At 37.9% G+C, this 24,189-nt stretch overlaps 1 protein-coding gene across 15 annotated transcripts in view; it reads left to right on the top strand.

Moving 5' to 3' along the window:
• LOC108145819 (potassium voltage-gated channel protein Shab) overlaps positions 1-24,189 on the top strand; it is a 65,832-nt gene that overhangs the window by 17,693 nt on the left and 23,950 nt on the right. For all 15 annotated transcript variants that reach the window (XM_017271412.2, XM_017271413.2, XM_017271411.2 and 12 more), the window contains 2 exons: positions 15,093-15,514; positions 16,004-17,387. In XM_017271412.2, the coding sequence (XP_017126901.1) occupies positions 16,011-17,387 (1,377 nt within the window). In that variant the 5' untranslated portion in view covers positions 15,093-15,514; positions 16,004-16,010. The remainder of the gene's footprint in view (positions 1-15,092; positions 15,515-16,003; positions 17,388-24,189) is intronic.

The following is a 24,189-nucleotide window of genomic DNA, read 5'->3' as shown; positions in this document are numbered from 1 at the left end:
TGCACGACCACTTCGGTGGAGTGGGAGTGGGAGTGGCAAAGGGGGGCGGTGGTCGGCGGGTGTTCAGTGGGCGGTGGACAAAAGAGGGAAAATGAGAGGACAACACCACAAATAGCTGGCATCGAGCATCGTCAGCTGGTCCATAAAGTATTTTGGCCTGCCTACGCGACCATTAATGCTGTAAAGGCAATGCGACGACGTAGAGATATGCAAAAAAAGCACCGAAAATACAAGACGGAACGAAAATAAAACTGAAATTGGTTCATTACTGGGGAGAAGAGAAGAGGGGGCCACCTTGACGTTGCTGCTTGAACTCGAGCCAGAGAACTATTGAAGGGTGTTGCGAAGGCCTGCGGAACCGGCGGTGATTTGCACTCCTTACTAATGGCAAAATGTCCGATTCCATGAGAAACTTTTATTCTTATGCTTCTTAGGCTTCTAATAATCTATTTACACGTAAACAAATTGAGATGCCCTCGAATTGTGCGCGAAGTGCTGCTGTTCTCTTAATTAAATGACAGCTTTTTGTCTGTCCATCGGAAACTTTGTATATTTTGTTACAGCTTATGTATTCGGAACTACAAGATTTCCACTAGGAAGAATTCTTGGTTTAAGGTATAGGAAATACTTAACAGTAACTGATCATTTAAAAAAAAATAATATTTTATCATTAAAAAATACAAGCCTTAGAAAATAAATTTTTAAAGTAATTGGTTTATTTAAAAGGAAAATGGTATTTTTGTTGGAGACCTGCTAGTTAAACAAATTATTGTGAAATGTATTATAATGCGCATACCTTGAGAAACTTAAAAAATAAAATAAAACAAGTTATACAAATTAAAATGTAAAAATAAAACATTTTTATTTATTTTTGCTTATGTCGTATTTTTTTTTTTGTGTTTTTGTATAATTTACAAAACCATGTAGGATTATTTTTGGAAACCTTCTAATTTTACGATCTAATTTGAAAGAACTGTTTCTACTAATATGATTTTTATTGCACATAATTTTCAAGCAAAAATATTTCATCCGGCCTTAGCGAATAATTATTTTGCCCAGCGAATTTTCTTTGCTTTGAATTGTTCCATGAACAGTCATTAGAAAGTGCTGACTGCAAGTTATACATTTTCGCTGGAATTCGGTTGTTGCGGCTGTTCGCACGTTTTCGAAATGTTATTCCTGTTGTACTCTCCACTCAAGTGTGCCACAAAATGTGATTGATTAGAAACGAATTTGGCCCGAAAGGCGGACAAATGAATCATGCTCGAGAGTGCTGAGTATTTGCATCTGGTTGCCTGGCGAAAAGTTGCGGAAAAGTTTTTCCCGTCCGGGCATGTGACCGCTACGTCATGAGTACGGAAAATATAAAAATCTCTGAACCCCCTCTGAAAAGATATCCTCACTTGTGACGGGACTTCAAAAGCCAAAAAGGCAGTTGGCAATGTCGAGGCGACTGGGGGACTTAAATGTTTGGCGCATTCATGCTGTCAGTGCGGACATGTCACATACAAACAACATTGTGTACATTAAAAACAATATTCGCATTCGAAATATTTGTGGGGCGGCTCTTCTTGGCAATTGGCCCAGTTTTTGTGGGAAATGCGACAAACCAAGGGCCTGGATATGTGGGATTTGGAGGACGGCATAGAACATCTTGTCCACACAATTAGGTGTGTCAGCTGCAATTAGAAATGATGCCCAAGATACACGATGCGTATACGCAATACGAGGAAATGTAAGGTAAATCACTGGATTTCCTGCAAATTAGAGTTCTTCAGAAGTAAGGGGGAAACATTTTCCAAAATTCACAAAAATTCTTTGTTTCTTATTTTCCATTTAATCCAATCAATCTTATTTTCAACTATCGCACACAAAATCTGTTCGCAAATTGCCAACAAATTGCCATTGAATGCTCTATTTAGTTTGGCGAAAAGCCCAAGCCATAAACTGAAACCCGTCATCTGTCCATAGATCTGAATACTAAAAGGAACATTTAAAAAAGGCAGAAAAACCAAACCAACTAAGTGGTTTCTTCCATAAAAAGAACAGTATTACTTTAACTGATTGAAAAATAAAACTAGACCGTTCTATTATTATCTATCTATTAATCAGTCAGAACTTAAACATATGACATAAATTCATTAAAATATTAAACATAAAAATAATTTAACAAAATATGGTCTTAAAATATCATAACTCAGATCACCACACTTATGAATTACCAAAAAGCCTAGTAAAATACTCATGAAGCTAATCAGTAAATATAGGAGGTTTATTACTCTCCTTGAAATATTGCACATAATATAAATAATTTGTTAAAAAAATAGAGCTCGACCTGTGCTGAGAGAAATGTTAAATATACATTGTTTTGAATAAATAAATAGATAAATAAATTTTTTGAACTTATTTAATGTTATTATACAAAACAATCTGAACTTATATTATTTGTCTGAACCTATTTTTTTCATGATGGTAAATACGCGTCTGTATATTATTTTTATGTCTTTACCAGTATTATTTGCCCGCATTTAAATATTTCGCCTCCAGTCGTTTAAGTAGCGGCTTTGTCCATAAAATTGATTGCTTTTCTTCATTATTAAAAAGGCAAAAGTGCTCTTCATTTCTGTCAACAGCCAGTGACGAAGTTATAGCCCCTCACGAACCACCTCTGACCCCCATAAATATAGTAAATACATGGTAGTTTTTGCTGATCCATCGCCGGCTCCAGTCAGTCCAGCTCGGTGCCAAAAATAGCAAAACGATATTAATTTTTGTTTGCTTTGTTTTGGTTTCTGTTTCTGTTACTGTTTCTTTGGCCACCGAAGCCGCAAAGCAGGCAGGAAATGAGAATTGAGTACAATAAAAATCATTCAATAGTATCACTCGAGCCCCATTGTTGTTCCGAATTAATAATAGATAACAATGGCTGTGGAAAGCAAAGGCCCAAAAGAGGAAAAGCCGAAACGTACACTGCCAGACAATAGGGGAAATAAAAAGGCAGAAAGTGGATTATGAGCACTGGGGCAGGACCCGAAATCCATCCCTGGTTTAATTAACTCTCGACGTGATTTTCCCTGTTTTTCCAGCGCTGAGAAGTGGCCAGAAGTAGTAGTGAATGGTGGTCAGGGGCTCGTAATTTGAAGTTATGTGCGGTCTGATGTAACCAACAACCAAACAAGTTTCCTCGAGGTCCTGCGAGAAATTTCCATTTAAGTCGGGCTGGCATAGTGAACTGGCGTTTTCCCTTCCTACCCATAAATCATACACAAAAGGCAGCATTTTTGGATAACAAAAGGCTGGAGAAAAAGTTTTCAAATTCAGCTTTAAAAATGTTTATAGTTTGGGAAGAAATTCACGAAAGAGTGAGAGAGTTCCGAAAAATGTTCGTCACTTGTTAAAGTAAGTCTGCAAAACAAACTTCCAAGAAGGAAATCGTAAACAAAAGGCATTAATTTCGAAGAACAAAAGGCAAAGAATAAAGTTCTACTAGTCAGTCTAAAAAGAGTTCTAGTTGAAAAACAAATTTTTATGCTTAGCCTGTTTTCCGATGATGATGAAATAAGTTCATTTTGAGGAATATAAGTCTACTAAAAGTCTGAACTATTTATTAACTTTAAGTTGAAGAAGACAAAGTTCCCTAGTCAGTTTTAAGAATGTTTTAGTTTTAAAACAAATTTTTAAGCCTGTTTTATGTTAGAACAAAGTTTATGCCAGGTAATAAAAGCCTATTAAGGTTCTTAAATACTTTTTAGCTATATACAACATAAAATCATAATAAAACTATTTAACAAAGATATTATATTAGAATTAAATACTTTTTAGTTAGTTTAAAGCTTTGTAGGTTGGAGTAAAAAAAATTAAAATGGCTTTCAAACAATAAATGAAATCAATTTTCTGCTTGAAGTTGGGAAATATAAATCCTTTTCCCTGTCTTTTAAAAAAATGAAGTCTGAGGTGCGAGCTATCTTCTGTCACCGACCAACTCGCAATCCAATCTCATCAGCAGGACAGAGTATAAATGACAGGTCATGGGTGGCAGGATATAGAACGAAATTTAAGCCTGGCAATGTGGTCAAATGGGGCTCCTTGCTGTAGTATCAGTGTCCTTGAATCAGACACTCGAACTCGACCACAGGCAACGGGAATGGCACTAACTTCCAGCTGGGTTGGGAAGGTGGTTAGGGGTGGTGCGGTGGAGATTGTGACCTCGTGGAGTGACTGCACCTTCACCTGTCACACGGCCGAGGAAACCAAAACCAAAACGAAACGAAAACGAACTTGGGTGCACGCGTACCCAGCTGCGAAAATGAAAAAGAGGGCACCGAGATTGCCAACTAACCAAGTTTCATGGCATTGGTCACAGCAGCAGCAAAAGCAGCCACAATAGTACAAGAACATGGCACTAACTGCTACAAGATATCACTGAGAAAAATAATTAAAAATGAATAGTAAAAAAACTGAAAAATTTAAAATATTACTAAGAACAAGAATCATTAAAATCATTGCAAATAACATCATAAAATAATAGAAAAAGGAAAGCAAATTATTACGCGGAACACAGTTATAAATACCAAGCCACTAAAGTATTTAATATTAATTTGACAATTATAAACTATATAAACTGGTAATAAAATTTAGCACTTACATTTTAAAAGTACCATATAAACAGTATATATTTTTGGAATAAGCAATTGCTGTGCATTAAAATAAAATAAGAAGTGCTTATTTGGTTTAATTATTGCAACCGACTCTCAACGAAGTAGCACATACATTAAAGGACAATTTTTATTAGATCTTTAAAACCATACATATTAAAGTAGGACGGTTAAAATAACCCAGTCGATATACATTTCATTCTGTTTCTTTTTCAAAAAGTACACATTTTAAATTTTTTAATTATACATTTCTTATGCCGTTTCCTCGAAGTTTTTTTAAACAAAAATTTATACTAGTGCGTCTTAAAAATTTATATTTAAAACTTTTATCTTTTATCTTTTTTTAGATTTATGTAAATTAAAAAGCTATTAATGGGAACTAAAGGTTTTAAGACAATAATTATTTAAAGGAACGAAACAAAGTTTGATATCATTATCTATTTTAATGGCTTTTCTCTTTTGATAACTATTTTATATGTTAAATAAATATTATAAAATCGTATTTTTCCCCAAGTGTAATGACTGTAAAAACGGCAAAAACAGCGCTCGTTCAGCAGAGTTGTATCCTGTTTCCAATTTTCATTCAGTATCCCACTTCCACGCGCACTTCGTGTGTCTCCCCCTTTCTGCCACCCACTTTTGCAGTCCACAAAACACCTCCCACTAACCACCACCCACCGACTTACATCCCAAAGTAGGTCGTCGCGTCTGTCCTTGCCGTGAAGCGAAGGCAGGCTTGGCAGAAAGGCACAAAGGCGAGCTCGACGAACAAGGAGCTGCAAAAAAAGGACGAAAAACTTCAGCTAACCTCATTACGCGTTGCCCGACCAACTGGTGACGTCATTGGTTGGGCTGTGTGCCTTCGCCTGCTCATTCGCCCTGTAAAGGCTGCGCACGAGGTGGGTGGCAAAAAGGTCAAAGGTTGTCTTAATGAACAGAACTACCTGTAGGCTTGCTAGGCATTTTGAGGAAAACACAAAAAAACTAATAATTGTTAATAGCAAAAAATAAATTTAAAATTATAAAATAACATTCTCATAAATTATTTCACGGGCGGATCAAAGGATCTAAGCAAATGAATGGAGCAATTCCCTTTTTGGGCTGGAAAGGACCTGCGCAGTGAGCAAAAAGAGAAAGAGAGAGTTTTCGGAGTCGTCGGCTTTAGATTTTCTGGAAAACACGCAAAAAGGACAACAACAAATTGCAGTAAACAGTAGAAAAAGTAGCCAAATGTTGGCAGGCGGTGGGCAGGGGGCGGGATTAATGGGCGGTATAACAAGCGGGCGCAAAAAGGGGCGGGGTTAAAGGGTAACATGCGTAGCGGCAACTGAGACATTGGAATTATTATTACATTTTACTTGCTTTTATTGCCTTTTCAATTTGTTTTGCATTTTTGTCGTGATATATACATACATATACATACATATAGATGTTTACTGGTTTTATTAATATTATTTTTACGATTCAGGCAGGAGAAATGGAAATTCGGAATACTCGACTCTCAACGGTACAAAAACTGGCCAAAGTGGATGACAAAATCTTCACTAATCCCATTTGAATTTCATTCGTCTGCCAAATGGATTTCATTTTAATTTCGCATTAAGCAAAGACAAATCCCTGCAACGGCTTTTGGTAACCGAATTGAAATGCGTTCGCAGCTGATTTGCATGCAAATAAGACAGATTTTCCAATCCCATCTCATCCGCACGATGAATATCCCTCACATGTTGGGTAAAACTGCCAAATTTGCCGAACAAATATGCGGGAATGTCACGGTTCATCGCTTCGTCGCTCAAATAAAATACATAATTAACATATCCATGGGTTATGCGGGAATATTTGAGTTTGCCGATGGGGTTTCTGTGCGACTGATTTGGACCAATTAAGTGTCCGCTCAACCATAACTAATTCAAGTTTGTATTTACTATTTGGCAAAGTTTGTTTTACTTTACTTTACTTTTTTATTATGTTAGTTAACGTGTAGACTGTAAATCTTTTCATCCGTGAACGTCAGTTACTTTTCTAAGAAAACAAAAACTGTTGTACTTTTACTTAAGGAAATATTTAAAATAAATACATTTATGTCTCTATTTTAAAAGCACACTTGAAGATATCAACGAAATACATTCTTATGAATCTTTTTTTCAGGTTTTGTTTGTAGAAAATAAATAAACCAGCTTAATTGTGTTTCAAAATCTGCCAGCAACTCTATTTATTTATCTTAAAAATGTATTGACTTAATAATTGAGTGCCCAAGGAATTTTTATTAAATTGCCCGAAAACAAATATTCAAATGAAGTGTAGACGCTTTTAAATCACCTTTTTGATTGCGTTTTGCTCAACTCTGTGAACTGGCACATGTTGATAAGGTTCAAATTTCCACTTCCTCGTATTAAGTAGCCGCCACTTGGGCCGCTTGGTTAGCCAGCCACTACTCTTGGCTTTTGGCCGTTTGTTATTATTTTTATTGTTATGAATTTCAATTTCGGTGTCTCAAGGACGTTGCACGATATTAAAGACCCGAAATATGCGCAACACTTTCGCGCCACTTGCGCACGTATACCCACGGCTTTAAAGTGTGTGTGTGCACCGTCCTTGGTGTGTTTGTGTGTGTGTTAGCGAGTGGTACGCGGCGTATACGTGATGTGTGTTCTAAGCAATCCCCGCTCGCTGCTCGAGCTCTTCCGATTTCTTAGGCTTTTCAATTTCCTGTTGCTTTCGTTCATTAAGCCCCATGGAAAATCATGAGCCCGAAAACTAATCTGCAAAGGGTATATTTCATTTTTGTGAATTAATATTATTTTTCTTTTCTGAGTGGAAAGTGCTTTAAAGATGAATCTGTGTGCCGAGTTTGCGCCGCTTTTGAGGTCGTCAGTGTCCTTGGCATTATATACAATTTATACTTGGTTTTATGTATTCTCTTTTGGCTTTCTCCTCGTTTTTTTGTTGGGCCTGCAACTTTCCCATCCTTTCTCCGTTGCGTGTTCTGGTTTTTCCAGATCAGTGCCTCACAGCTTGAGCCATATTTTCCCCTGGCATAATTGCAAGAAGCGAAATCCTCTAAGTGGCAGGATATGGCTGGATGAGCGAAGGATGTCGCCGTCTGAAAGCAATTTCTTTGGCTTTCAGATGGCCAAATGTCAAGGGCCACATTTCACATTGAAAATCTTTTGATTTGCCGTTGTTGATGACTTGGTCTCACCTAACAACTTCTAAGTTACAAAGCTAATACAACAATTTGATATTGTAGAAATTACTTTTATGTTTAAATCAGTTTTAAATAAAAAAAACTAGTCTGGCATTGAAGATTGCTGAGAACTGGGTCAAGTATATATTATTATATTCCCAGATATATATAAGAAATGAAGGATATAACAGAAAATCAGAAGGATGTTCCTGCACCTAAGAAATATCTTCTACTCTTAGCTGGCCAAATGCCAGAAGCTGGATTTCCATTTGAGTGGCTTGTCAAAACTGCCGATAAACTCAAAGAGAAACTCGCCTGCGTTTCTATTAATTTTCCTAGTATTTTGTAAACATCGTGTTGTCTATATTCCATGACGTCACCTGAATGAGAAATCAAGAAAACCAAACGAAGACGTAGTAGATTGTTTCGTATCTGTGCAACTGATGGGTAAACAAATCGCCTGCGTGCGCTCATCGATTTTAATGAGTTCAAAGATTTACTTTCTGCCGCATTCCAACACAAAAATCCCTGCACCGAAAATCCAATGTGCATTCGCATGCCAGAAGCCGGGCAAACAAAGGCATAAAACCGTGCGAAAAAAAAAGCAGAGAGCAAAACAAAAATATTAATGGCGTCATTTGTCGAACGGAGAAAAAGGCACCGGACGAAGTGCGGAGGAAATGAACGGAAAAAATAACAAATAAAAAAAAATATTTGCCACAGCGAATGGGTGGTGCTTTAAAGTATAGGTGTATATGGAAAATAAATTAAGAAACAAACAATATTTATACATTTTGTATCTTCTTTGATCTGAGCCTAAAACCGAAAGGGATTTTAAGGCAAACCCAAATAAGTTGAGGATATCCCGAAGATATAACAACACTATTTAATAAATTTTGTAAATATTGACTAAAAGCATATATATATATATAAAAATTACGATATTTTTAACATGGTAAAAATTTACTATGCCACAACGTTATAAATTTACTATGCCAAATTGTGTATTTTAAAATTCTTGATTCATATTTTTCTTAAGGATATTGAAAACATTATTTCAAAAATGGCCTATTAATTGGCAATCAAAATGCTTTTGGCTAAGAAATCTGGATTTTGTTTTAGGTTGCTTTTTAATTTGCCTCAAAATAGGTTCTAAAAAACTAAAAGATGGAATGCTTTTGGGGTCAAAAGCCAAACACGTGCTTCGCCAAAACATTTGACTTTGGCTTTAATTGCGAAAAGGCACGCGAATTCGTCTGCGATTCTGACACGCCCCCAGGAACTCAATCTCAGTCTTAGCGGGTTCCGGCCAACTATTTTCGGATACCCAATTAATCTTTGGGCAGAAATTTCACTGCGTGCGGTGGTGTGGAATTTTAAGCGATTTGCTAGTCATTATTTATTTTTCTTCGGGATCGCCGAGTGAAATAAATCGAGCTAAAAATAAAACACAACATCTAGAACTTGGCCAGCAATGAACTTACATCGTCGAGTGAGGTGAGGCACACACCGAATTCATTTATCATTATCAGGGGACAGCGGACATTTGAAACATTCATGAGTTTGTTAATGCCACAGACTTGATAAATGCTCCCAGCCTTGAAATAAATAACTCGTTTGGGAGAAAGTCATCCGAAATCTCAAATGCACTAGCACAAAATTGATTTATATTCTAAAATAGGGTTTTGAAAATTCGTGGAGATTTTAAATCTACTGTTTGAATGCTTTAACGTGTTTAATGTTTCTCGAGTAGGTGAGTATTTAAAAATCAAATATCAAAGTGTTTTAAATGCCTCGATTCCCAGCTGTCAGAACATATTTATGTATATCGATTTTAATAGCTCGAGTTTCCGAAATCACTAATGTGCCAACTTTTGAAAAATTAACTAGCCCTCTGCAGTAAGCCAATCGAAGGCACTATCAATACTCGATTCGAAATGGTATGGCATGCATTATTCAGCTACCCTCACTGCCACCAACTATGATTTATTAGGCTAAACACGCATGGCTAACAGGTTGGCAATTGCACAGAAGGAAAAATTATACAAAGTCCTTCTTGCCATTTTAAAAATATTAGTTTAAAAATAGTTGTCTAACTACTTTAATGAAAAAATAAATGGAAACATTTTGTATTCTATTTATTTATTTAAAATTGTAATTCTTTAAAATTTAGGAATAGCTTTTAAAAAATCAAAAATTTCAATCTTTAGGTATAGGTATTTAGTACAGATTAATTCCACTAAATGAACTTATAATTTTTAAAATCTTTTTGATTGGTTATTAAAAAAAAAATTAAAAATATTTAACAAAAGTAATATATTTTGTGCTATAAAATCAATTTCGCAATCTGAAAAATTTGGAACAAAATATATTAAATAAACAGAAATTTAAAAGACCTCATTTGTGTTATTGTACACTCATTTCAACCACTTTTCAGTATAATATAGCTGTCTAACTACCTTACTGAAGAAACTACTGTAAAATTTTGTATTTAATTTATTTAATTAAGCTTTGATTTTTTGTCATTGTGCACCCATTGAAGAGGTGTGCATTGATCATAATCGAAAATCAATAAGGCGGCTGGCACATATGAGGAATATGGTCGGCCATGGCAAACTGTTAACGTTAACGGGCAATGGCCCAAAGTTGATTATGAATATTTGATGCGGTTGCGGTCCGTCCAACTGCGCAGTTGACATGAACGGCCAACGGATGGGGGCCGCGAAGGTAACGAACGCCCTGCAGCCAAGACCAAGACTCCAAGCAGACAGCAATTTGTGCCGGGTTAATGACACCTTCTACTACCACACGAAATAAAGTGCCTGGCACACCCTGTTGCCATCGATTTTGGCCAGGGATCCGGGATTAGGATGACGCCATGTCGGAATGCAGGACCTTAAAGGGGCCATAAAGCCATAAAGCAGCGTAATGCCCAATAAAAACAATTAAGTTAATACACGAATGCCCCTTTTGAAGGCAGCTGCCAAGTGCAACAATTGAGCGAAAGTGAGAACGAGCACCCACACATATACTATGTGTATATATATGGGAACCCTAAATGTTAGCCAAGGCCAAGTCAAGTTGGTCAAGAAGCAGAAATAAAGGCGGCAGCAGCTTGCATGCCAATGGCCAATAAGTCGCCGTGGCACGCAAAAGAAAACGCCGAAAAATGCGGGGCGAAAAGGCTGAGGAAAGCGGCGAACACAATTAGAGTAACTTGCTTAAATTTCCAGAAAATGGAAAGTGAGCTACAGAGACGTGAGTGTTGGTTCTACACTAACTTCGTTTGAACGCTCCTCGCACATTTTTGCTGGCCAAATAAAATAAGAACACTGCACTGAAAGAAATAACAGAAACTGAAAAAAGAGAACTTATCTTAGTTTTCGAGAGTGCACATTTACCCTTGACCAAACACTTATTAAATTATATATCATACAAACTAAATTGTGAACACTTTTAAATCAAAAATCTTAAATTTTTTTGTATTTTAAAAAGTAAGACATTTTTTTAGTGTTGCGTGAAAAATACACTAAGGATTCTTCAGTTATCAAAATATTTTTAGTGTGACCAAAGTCAATATTATTTATTCACAAAGCCTTGTGTGAACCTTGCAGTACGGTCGAAATAAGGTTATTCTTCAAAAAACAGAGTGCCAAGTAAAAAACCCCAGATATTTTCTCGCAATGCTGTCTAGGGGTCAGCCTCAGGCGGATGTGGATGTGGCCGGAAGTCGATGGCGTCGAATTGGGGAAGACCCGCCAGCCGAAAGGAAGCCCGACACACATCGACACAGATAGAAAAGGGGCCCGAGTGTTGAGGTTGCCGCTGACGCACTCTGAACATACGCCCTTCGCGGCCCTTTGCCGAGCATTTAAAAATAAATGCACTTGACTTGCAAAATGCTTGCGCCAAACAAAACAAAATGGCAGCCATAAATTTAGACAATGGCAATGGCGACGCTGGAGAGTCGGCAATAAATGTTTGCCACTCGCAAGCGGAACAACAATTGGCACAACAAGAGCTACGTGCCTTGTTGTTGCCGCGGGCCTTAGTTTAGTTTTACTTTTGTTTTAGTTTCAGTTTAGTGCTGGCTTTTTCTTCGCCCTTTCTCCTTTTGCCGGCGAAAGCAGGAAACATTCCGCCTTGCAATATGCAAATGGAAAAAGCTTGGAGTTGCTTGCTTTTAGCACTTAAGTGGATTTTTGGCATTTGATGCAATGTATCTTGTTTGAGAGGGGCGTTTGGCTGGAAAGGAATTACTTTGTGTCCAAAGTCTTACAAATTCATGCTTGATAAAGTGCTTTGAAGCCTGCCAAAGTAAGTTAAGAAAGATTTATTCCGGTCTTTGAAATGATGGACAAGCTGTTTCTTAGTTAAGCCTCTGTTATTATGTTTTTATCCACAATAAAATTAATAGTAAGTTGTAGGCATCATCTGAATAGAAGTATGTCTTAAAACCTTACCAAAATATAAAATTTAAGGTAATAAATTGTTTATTACCCTTCAAGTCAATCAATAATGGCTCTTTTGCCTTTTCCTTTTACATTTTAAATTAATGCGTCCTTATAACCAAAGTTCCTAATTATTTTCGCTAATGTTTGCCCAACATTTTCAATTAGCGTCAATAAAGCAAAGAAACCATTAATCACACATGAGGCTGCTCAGACTTTCAGCTTTGTCATCAAATTTAGCCAGCAAGTTTATAATGTCCCCATGGCTATATGGCTATATGGGTGTTGTTTTAGCCCAGTTTAGTAATCCGAGTAGCCCCGTTTTGAGGGAAAATGAAAATGTCTGTGGAAAGTCAAGGCTGCTCGGCGATGGACAATGTCAAACCATTTGCGGGCAATTAAGGGGCCATTTTGTAATGTTCTGCATACGTGCTTAGCAAATTATGTTTGCAGATTTATGAGCTCCACTAAATAAGTGTGTGTGGTTGTGTGTGGGCGTGTGGGCGCTGCCATAAATTTCAGCAGCCATTATCTGGCCAAGTTTTTATGACAATGCCAGGAGCAGTCAAAAGAAATGGCTTTCGCCAGTCCTCTCACGCTTTTGGCCAAGTTTCGCTGGGAACAACGAAAAGGTCTCACCTTATTAAAATGGGAAATTAATTGCATTCTGCCAAGGGCCTCAAGGCAATTCAACAGGTTCCAAGGTGAAGTTGGCCACTTCTCACTCACACACATAAAACACAGATACTCACCCATACACTCTAGGAATTAATTGTCGAGCTGCTGGGCTAACATGTTGCATGCATCCTCGGTAAAAATGAAAAAAAAATGTGAATTATAAAATCCAACTGCAACAAGAGCTGCCAGTTTGCATGCAGTTTAGTTTCATTTTGCGCCAGAAATAATTGCAATAAAAATGGAGAAAAACTTTCGCCTTTCGTCTGCACGCGATTAAAATAAATGGAAAATTCAAGCAGCGCACATAAAAGCTTTCAATTAAACCAAAAGTTTTGAATATAAACGCATTTGTTACCTGGTGGATAGGGTGGTTAAGTGATTAATTATGAGAAGGGAATTACAGTTGCGTACTTATAATTTTCAGAAATTAAATGTTTTCGATTGTATTCTGTCTTAGATCGCAAGTTGTTTTGTGTAAATAAATATTAACTTATTTATATAACTCTATTAAAAATAATGTTATATTCAAATGTTATTTTGCTTAGATTTGTGATTAAAACTGTCTTGTTTTAATCAGTATAAATATTATTAAGTTCATCATACCCTTCCCAAATTGCATTCCCCATCAACTCGAAGAGAAACTCGCCAGAAATGTTGTCAAAAATGTGACTGCTCGAGCTTTGGCACTGCCGTTCGGAAATTGTATAACTCCGAGTACCTACTTGGAATCGGAGCTAATAAACAACAATTTAGTCGTACTAAAATGCAACAAAACTATATAATTTGCGTTGCAGCCATAACTCGCGAACTCTGACCCCTGGCACGCGAGGTGAGAGTGGGAAAAGCGTGGAAAGAGTTGAAAGGGCAGCGAGAATGACAGGTGGCGCACAAGTCAGCAATCTGCATGCGAATGGGTACTCACGTGGGCCAAAATGTGAATATTCGAATGGGAATGCGGTAATGAATACGAAATGAAGACGTTTTGAGCGGCGGTCTGAGGTCAGTACACATTTTCCAGGGCGCTACGCATGGCAATCCATTTCGGAAAACTTGCGGACCGTTAGGCTTATTACTTGCCACTTCCGGCGGGGCGTAAAAATTCAAATTTGATTGCAATGCGGCAGCAACTGAATCATAGGGTTGCGAAATCTGGGCAAAGGCCAAATAAGCGAATGGAGGCCAAAAATAGGAATTTAAATGTAAAATGCCCAGCCTTCGGCGATTGCAAATTAACGCTAATAAATAAGAGAAGCGACCTCGATTCTTTTGTTTGTCCGACATTTACCCACAATTGCATTAATTTGCATACGCAATTATGCGGTAATTGCCACAAAAGTTTTCCCAGCCCCAAAAAGTAGGCTACAAATAAGGCAGAGACTGCGTGGAAATGGAAATTGTGAGGACCCACATACTGATTGGTTTTGCTATCTTATCAGTTGTCTGCAACTATTGATTCATTACCCGCAGGCACAGTGGGCGTGGCAACTTTAAATAGCCTGATTCAATTAAAGGGTTCTGGCCTAGTGATTCATAGGTCAAACAAATGAAATGGGTTATCTTGTCAGCACTTGTGGTTAAGGTTACTGATTTAAGGCTTTTAATTTGGGAAACTACGTTTCATTACTTACAAATAACTTTCGATTTCAGGACTTTTAATTAAAATTGTTTTTGTGAAGCAAATAAAAATGTTGATTGACTTTATAGAAGTATTCTTTGTTACACTAGTTATAAAATAGTTGGTTGAATTTATTTAAATATTATTTTAGTTACAAGTTTATGATGTTAAACATATATTAAACCAATTCCAATTTAAAGTAGTATTAAATATTAATCGAAATAAATTAAAAGTAATTTATCTTACACCATCTAACAGAATTGTTTATATTTTCTTCAAAATATTTTAATCAATCGTTCTTATTAAAGTTGATATTTTTTTGAAGCATATTATTAAATATTATATGCCCCACTGTGTCGTCGTGTGTTTGATTACACGGCACGCATAATTAAGGTGGCCATCATTTATGCGGCTTATCAGCCATTGATTTGTGGTTAGATATAATTGCTCTCCAATAATCAGCCCTTACTGATTGCCGTACCCCTATCTCTGGTCATAAATTGCAGCTATTGCCCCCACAAAATGCTGCCAAACCACGCCTGAGCCTCAATCTCAAACTCAATCTCAACCTGAATCTGACTCTGAATCTGAGTCCGGAACCACGACGACCCAGGGGCCAGGACCAGAACACATCTGTGATCATAGACATAGCAACGAGAGTGGAGCCGGGAGCAGACCAAAGCCACGGGCACAGCCAAAGATGAGGGGGTCCGGGGACACAGCCAGCAGCCTGCCAGACCGCAACTGAGCGATTTATAGATCCGCAGATAATAATACCACGGCCGGAAGTCGCAAATCGGAATCAATTGCCCCGGCGGCGATAGCTATCGGCAATTGGCAGAGGTAGAGGAAAAGGAAGAGGAAAGGACACCAGAGCAGCACACTCGCCAACGGAGGCTGTAATGACGACAATTGACGCGATGTAGCGGTGAGTTCCTAAACACTATATTACACTCTTGAAAATAATCATGGAGATCAATGGAGCCATTAAATTGGAAACATACAAATTAAACTCTTGCTTTTCAAAAATATTTAATTTAAGAAATTAACAAGTCTTTAGATGTTGAAAACTTTGCTTTAAAAAAATCAGAAGCTGAAGAAATAAATTTAAATTATTTGAAATAATGTTAAGAATATTAACATATAACGTAAAGGCTTAGTAAAAATAATATATCAAAAAGAATTTTTCTGTTAAAAAATTTACATTTTTATATTATTACTGCAAAACATAGTGCTGTAGATTTCATTTTTAAGTACCTACAAATTTGTTGTGCTTTTTGTGGAAAATAAATATAAAAAAAGCAGCATGTAAAATCACCAATTTTTAAGTAATTTTAAATGTGTTGTACTAAGAAGTTAAGCTCTCAGTGCTTAAGCATTTTTGAGGATAATAAATCTCTTACATTTGCAATTGCAGCAGACTTATGGTCGGCGAACGCGACAGGGACCGTGAGGCGGTACGCTGGGCAACGGGTGAATCAACACCGCTTCAAACCAATAATGGAGTATTACAAATGGTCGGGCAATTGCAAGGTGGACAGGCTGCTGGCCAGCAACAGCAACAGCAACAAGCGACTCAGCAACAGCAACAGCAACTCACGAGGCAGCAGCAGCAATTGCAACAGCAGCAACACAAACAGCAACAACAGGACATCCTGTATCAGCAACAAAACGAGGCAATTGCAATTGCACGCGGACTGCAGGCTGCAACACCTGCCGACATCGGCGATAATCAGCCGTACTACGATACAAGCGGTAATGTCGATTGGGAGCGGGCGATGGGAGCCGGTGGAGCTGGTGCATATGGTGGCCTCGGCATCGGATCCCTACCAGCAGCTGGCCATGTTGCTTATCACCTTGGGCCAGCTAATGCCCCAGGCCTCGCTGCTCGTCACCTGGACTATGCTGATGGCGGCCACCTTGCTGGCCCATCCGCCGGTGTTTCTGTGGGAAGTGGGGCCGTGTCAATCACAGGATCGGGATCAGGAGGAGCAATCGGAGCAGGAGGAGCAGCTGGAGCAGCTGGAGCAGCAGGAGCAACCGCAGCAGGCAAAGAAGTTCGCTACGCCCCATTCCCAGTCGCATCACCAACGCACTCGATTCCCACAACCTCCCAGCAGATCGTTGGCAGCGTCGGTGGCGGGGGCGTCGGTGGTGCCACCAGTAGTCAATCGATCTCTGGCGGAGGAGGTGGAGGCGGTGGTGCACCCACCAATCCCAGCCAGAGCAACACCACTGGCGCCCTGCAGCGGACACATTCCAGATCCATGTCCTCCATACCTCCGCCCGAGCCGTTCATGATAGCCCAGTCGAAGGCGGCCAATAGCCGCGTGTCCATCAACGTGGGCGGGGTGAGGCACGAGGTGCTGTGGCGCACGCTGGAGCGATTGCCACACACGCGGCTCGGGCGGCTGAGGGAGTGCACCACCCACGAGGCCATCGTGGAGCTGTGCGACGACTACTCGCTGGCGGACAACGAGTACTTCTTCGACCGCCACCCGAAGAGCTTCAGCTCCATCCTGAACTTCTATCGCACCGGCAAGCTGCACATCGTCGACGAGATGTGCGTGCTGGCGTTTAGTGATGACCTGGAGTACTGGGGCGTGGACGAGCTGTACCTGGAGTCCTGCTGCCAGCACAAGTACCATCAGCGCAAGGAGAACGTCCACGAGGAGATGCGCAAGGAGGCGGAGTCGCTGCGGCAGCGCGACGAGGAGGAGTTCGGCGAAGGTAAATGCGCCGAGTACCAGAAGTATCTGTGGGAGCTGCTCGAGAAGCCCAACACCAGCTTCGCCGCCCGGGTAAGTCCAGTCGGTGGCCCCGACCTTAAGGTAGTCCATAGAGTCCCAAGTCCCTCAAACCCCCAAAAACGTATACCCGCACAGAGGAAAAGGATGTCGCTATAGAAGGTTCACCATTGTATTGATATCTTTTATAAAAAAAACAGTTCAAATTATCTATATTTTCGTTACGTAGGTTTGACTATCTTCTTTGAATAATTAAATTAGATATCATTTAATAATTACAGGTAGTTCACACTATCTATCTTTTTTTGTATGAAAAGTCATAACCGTTCAACATATATATCGTATCTATATTTAATCATTGAGTTAATATATTTGCTTAGTAAGAGAAAGTTCAAAAGATCTATATTTTCTTCATGTAGATCTTAATATAAATATATTTTGTAAACTTAAATGAATTGTGTTATAATTGAAAATAACAAGTATATATATTTTTGTTTAATGAAAGCTTAAACATAAAGTTCAATTTATCGTCCAGTTTGCATATAATATGAGTGACTAGTTTTCAAGATATAACTGATCTTGACTTATTCAATACAATTTGCATAGCTTTAGCTTTTTTTTAAAGCAAAATTTGAGTATTAAGAAACTAATATTTCTTACCTAATAAAAATGTTGTTTCTTATATAGCAAATAACCCTTTTTCTTTGTGCCTTCCCAAATCCTTCCCTCCAAACGATACCCAAATATTCATATAGATGTGTTCGTATTGTGTTTCTAACCGTTGAACTGTGAACCGTGTCAATGTCAAGCGTAAGAAACCCTCTTTAGTTCGATAACCCAGACCCCAGACAAACTTCCCTACCCCAACTTATATTCAACCCTTTGAGTTCTTGATTACCTCTTGGGTTACTCTTATGTAGTTGAACTTTGGTTCTGTGCAAAGTCACTATTATTTTTACACTATCGCCAGCTCTTGCACTCTGTAATATAACTCAGCCGTCGAGCAGATCAGAGTACTATATAGTGTAAGAATAACAGCAACAAATCTATCTCTACTCCAATCTATCCCACTCTCAATGCTGTATAAATTTTGCTAATTCATCAATTGCTTTTGCGACTCAAACCGATATAAATGCTTGCACTCTGAACAGATATATAATGGATATATTTATCGTTACCCGCTACTCGTTACTGGTTACTCGCTACCCGTTTCGAATGTCCGCCAGTTATCTGTACTATATGATGTGATGATATATGGCCTTACTAAATATATATATATATTCCGCTGCTTGGCGCGCAGATCCACTGCGATCTGATCTCATGTGAATATCCCATTTCCAAGTGCTTCAAGCTTTTGTGTCATGTATCGTACAGATCGGACAGGACAGTCTTCCTCCATCGAACGGAACTTGGAAGTGCCCAGAGATCTGAGAAGAGTAACCTCTAAAAAAGTACCAGAAAAAGAAATACAAGAAGAGTTTACGGCACGATTTGATTGAGTTTCCTTAAGTTCACCCTTTTATTTCTGCTTTTGCCTAACCCATCCCACAAAACCCCCTCTCTTAGTCTAAGATGCATTCAATGTTTTAGTTTGAGTTTTAGTTTGAGTCTTTAGTGAACAAAACACGCGACGACACCCAGAGAGTTCCAATTAGCTAAAAGATCAAGCCAGAACTGATCGAAACTGCCTAAATTGTTTACTAATCGTTTCTCTAATCCAGTCTTTTTTACATCACACACAGTTTGAGTGCGAAATTGACAAGCCCTGTATACATACAACAATACCATATATATAAAACCATTTATATCTACTCTGAATATTATTAATACGTACTATATATCTCTTAATTGTTGATGATGATGGTGAAGTAATCTCTCTCTGTTTATCTCAAATGTTCTCCCCAAACGCCCCAAACACCCCACTGTAACCATGTTTGGGAATGGGCAATAAGCGATATGACCAGGCGGCAGGTGTGCTGTAGAAATCCTCGAAAATATTGTTACGAACAAGGACTCTGGGGAGAAGTGGCCAAAGCGGTGTTGTAATACATTTCCATTTTCCATGTGCTAGGGGGAAAATTCAATTAGGATAGGGTTTCAGTTCAGAATATTTTGGAGGACTTAAGATCCTTCATTCTGGCTGACCTTGTACCATATCAATGAAAACCTTAATGACACACCTATAAATATCACTATTGAAACACCCACTCAAAACTTTAGCTTCAGCTTGTATTATACAGCCGATTATTTGCCCCGATTTTTTGCGTTAGCTTTGGCTTTAACCAAGAATATTGGTGGGAGAATGGAAATAATTACAACATATTTGGGTGCATCTCCTATAATTTTTCATTCGATTTTTATTTCCTTTTTATTTATATTATGTACTTTTCATTTTGAAACTCATTTAGGGTTACCAATTTTAATTTGTTTTTATTTTATTACAAATATGGAATGCGTTCCGAGAAATTTCTAAAAACTTATTTAGAGTTTCGCAAGAGCATAACCATTTCATATGAACTATTATTTAAGCGTTTTATTAAACCTTTTTATTTCGATTTAAAAGGTAATGAAAAATTTCCAGAGCCCTTTGCCAGTTGTACTTTTTATCGTATTTTTATTTATGATTTTTCTTCAACTACTAACTCGATTTTCCGTCAGAGAGAAAGAAGAAGCTAACCAAGATTTTTATTTCTGTACTTTTTTAGTTTATTTTTAATACCACGCCTAAACACATCCTTTTTTCAACGAAATGATAAATATGAGAACCAACAACTAGCTCTGATCTCTAATAATAAGTTAGAAAAAGAAAACTCAGTTGATATCTTCGCCTCGTTGAAAGCGACAAACAACTCAGCAAGAAACCAAAGCGCGCTCACAAGACAAACAAAAAAAAACAGAAAATACCCAAACAAATACTCCAAAAATATTCAAAAACGTTTATTTTATTTGTTATACTATATAAATACACCACAAAAACAACAATAACAAAACTGGAATTGTATAATATCCAAATTGTTGTTTTGTTGTTTGCCTTTTTTGTTCAACTCTTTTCCTTTCCATTGGCGATGATATATGTACATATCTGTATGTCGTATATAAACCCTCGTATTCTTTTCTTATATACTATATTTGATGTCATGTTGTAAACTCGTGTGTATTGCATATGGAAGAAATTTATTTAACTCTCGTTGTTATTGTGTTTTAACCAACTTCCTTTGTAAGCTATTGGTCTATTGATTACCTACAATTTTTGACACTTAAACAGAAACACAAAACACTTACACGCACACACAAATAAAATACACTTGGAGAAACTATGTCTGCGGTGCCTTCGATGTCTTAGCCCCCTCTTTAAATCAGCATTCAATCGGAGAACTATGTATCTTCCATCCAAGTCCACAAAGAATAAATGCAAAATTCATCGTCTCTGTTTCCGTTTCCGTTTTCAGTTTTAGTTTAGTCTTTTGATTTTGGTATACGAGACCCGTACCCAAAATATAAAATAAACATCGATCGACCCAAATCTCCTTCTTGAAATATTAACCCACCAAATTTGCTGCATTTGAATGCCACTAGTATAGAATTTCGTAGTCGATTCGTACTGAATTCTATAGCCGTTTGTATCGAATTTTGTTTGTTTTTTAGTGAGTCGAATAAAGTATGCGAACCAACTCATGCACCCACCAAAAAACCAACCACCCACACCCCACTTTCCCCCACCCCCAGTAAAAAAAAAAACCCAAAAAAAACACCGAAAAACAACGAAACCACAAAACGTACAACGCGTAAAAAAAATAACACTCCACGTGAACCAAATGCAAACCTGATCAAATATTTTAGCCGGAACTCAGTTTCCAAAGACACACAGATACACACACACACACCAAAACACACGCCGACACTGAGCAAAAAACCTCAGAGTTTTGCACTCCCCTAATTTGAATTTAAATTGAATGTGATTTTTAGTTTTGGTATTTGGTATTCTTACGACCTGAAGTTTACCCTTTTTGATCTAGATTTAGTTTTGTATGTACAGCGATTGTGCGATGAGTGCCCTTAAAACCTTTGTAAATTTGTATATTTATCATATATTTTATAGTCTCTATATCTTTAAGAATAAACTCTTTTGTCCCCCACTTTTCTTATCGCATGAATTGTTTTTTGACTGTTTTTCGTCCTTGTTTTTCCACTACCTCAGCTCATCACTACTCTTTCACTGGTCACCTTTACCTTTCTCCTTTCACTTTGCTTCCACCCCGAGATCTTGTTCTGTTATCCATCGACTTTCCATTACTTGTATTTCAAGTGGATTTCAGCCAGGTTCAGGGAAGTTAATTCAAATTTGTTCTCCTTTTTGATGCAATTGCAAAGATTCCAAGTGGTCTGTTATTCAATGAATTAAAATTTCATAAATTTAAATTGTTAAATTTACAAAACTTCAATATTCAAAATTTTAAAAGCTTGAAAAGTCTTAGTGCAATTTTTACTTGAAAAAACTTTAAAATTTTAACTTATTTAAAAAAAGTTCTTATCTTTAATAAACTAAAACATTTTAGATTAATTAAGCAAAACCTTTACACTTTGCAAAAGTATTTAAATGGTCGGTCCACCGACGATCAGCTTCCTTTCTCGCTTTGAGTTTTTTTTTTGTAAATATTGTGGCTCTGTTGACAGCGGCTTTATAGACGATATTTTGATTTTTGTAGGCCTCAAGCAGCAGAAACCGCTTTTGGCGACTCGCTACTCGCTTTGAACTTTGTAGATGTTGTGAGTTATAGAGCGTTTTCAGTTACCTTTTGAGTTTTCGTATTTCCCACGGAGACTGTGATCAAGTAAGCCAGCTAGGAGTATTGCGAAATCATGTTTTACTTTCAACCCAGCGAACCCCTTCCATAACCTCCGAAAAACCCCCTCCCCCCAAAACCACCTTCATGACTGAGCAGCAATGGTAGCAGTTCCAAAATCCAAAACAACAGTATACCAAAAAGTGATATATAATTCGCACACAAATTTTTTGTTTACGAAACCCAACTCCAATGCATTCTGTTCAATCGAAAGCGAAATAAGAATCGAAAGTAAATTAGTTTGTAAAGCCTCACCGCCATCTCAAGTAGATTGTTGAAACCCCCCTCGCCCCCTCGTCCCCTCGCCACGCTCAATCCCCAATTCCCCCCAAAAAAAAACTATGGAAATTTAATTAACTTTCCCGAAGTTTGACAGTCCAAGACCAAAGACCACTTCAATGCAAGAACATCTTAAATACAAACTCTATGTACAAGACCTGTTTCGCTATTTCCAAAATCCCCTTTAGGTGCCCTCTCGCACTAGTATCTTACTATCTTACTATCTAGTATCTAGTATCTGTACTTTTTCTACTTCTCATCGTTGCTAACTAGCACCATCCAAATGTTTTCTCTCTTTTCGGTTTTCATTTCCTTTTTATATTTTATGAGTTTGTTTTGTTTCGTGTATCCTTACGTAATGACTCCTTCTTGACTCTATGTATCTTTTGTCTAATAACTGCATAATCTGTATCTTTAACTTTTTGTATCTATACGTAGCAAGCCATATATAAGCCATAAATAGAGAAGTCAGCTCATCCAACGAAGCAGAACTATGAAATTCAGCTTTCCCACTCCTTCCTCGAAAATAAAAAAAAAACACCCCAAAATCCATAATCCTACTCCGAAACCAAATCCGATTCCGAATCCGATTCCGAAACCAGAACTGCGTGGTTGCGTACAGTGGCCTACTATGGTAGATCTGGACAATCACAGAACAGAGTTATCTATGCATACCACTTTTGGGGGCGTGGCATGTCCAATATGTTCAACCTATCTCTCTCTCACTCTCTATCTCTATCTCTCTTTCTATCTCTATCTCCCTCTCGAATGTCAGTCACACGCACACCCAAACATTCCACCCAATAAAAACACTCAACCATTTGACCTAATGTGGCATTGAAAATTGCAATTGAAATTTGCATTTCTGACAAGCCTTCTATTCTGTCCCCCGGAAAATCCATTTTCTCCCCCCTTTCACCCTTCCGACAAGACTTCAATCTGCAATTGGCAGTTTTTGGTAAATTAAATGTATTATTTAGAGCCAAGCAATTAAAATTGTTTAAGTGTGTTTGTTTACAGAAACGTACGAAATCGTTGTGGCCCGCAAATAAATGCATAATTTCACGGTCTGTATTTGTTTGTTTTTCCGTGACAGATGCAATTATTTGATGGCCTGTGATTGGCGATTTCTAATTCCTAATCTGATTACACTTTTTGATTTGATTTGGAATACCCTCTGTCTCGTAATTGTAATTCCTTGCTCGTTTGGTACGAAAGTTATATGCATTTGGATTTGAATTAGATTTGGATTTCTTCCTTTTGTCATTTGCTAGAACTATCTTATAAATTTGATTTTCTAAATATTATTTACCATGAGAAAACAAGTCAGACCCAAAAAACAAATACACAAAACAGCGTTTGAATCGGTGATTTCTGAGGACTACATATATTGAAAGGATTATATATAAAAATAATGTCGACTGCAGTCCCCAAGGGTAGCGTCTCTTATTTAACGACGGAGTGCCCCATTTTGGTTCACCCTCATACCATAATATAGAACCAATTAGACACACACACGTATAGTATGAAATATGTATGTAGGTGTGTAATGTCCTTGTGTTGCGTCATGTGATCTGTCCCCCACAAAAAACAGAGAACTCACACAAACCACAAACCACTAACCACAGAACCACTTACCACTTACCACAGAACCACCTACCACTTACCACTTACCACTCAACCACTTACACCCACACCATCCAGAGAAAGAGTTGATCTAGACTAGAGACCCC

This window comes from Drosophila elegans, unplaced genomic scaffold (genome assembly GCF_018152505.1).
Source record: "Drosophila elegans isolate 14027-0461.03 unplaced genomic scaffold, ASM1815250v1 contig_208, whole genome shotgun sequence".
In the NCBI taxonomy this organism is placed as follows: domain Eukaryota; kingdom Metazoa; phylum Arthropoda; class Insecta; order Diptera; family Drosophilidae; genus Drosophila; species Drosophila elegans.
Note: the sequence above shows the minus strand (reverse complement) of the source record. Positions and strands in the feature narration are given on the sequence as shown.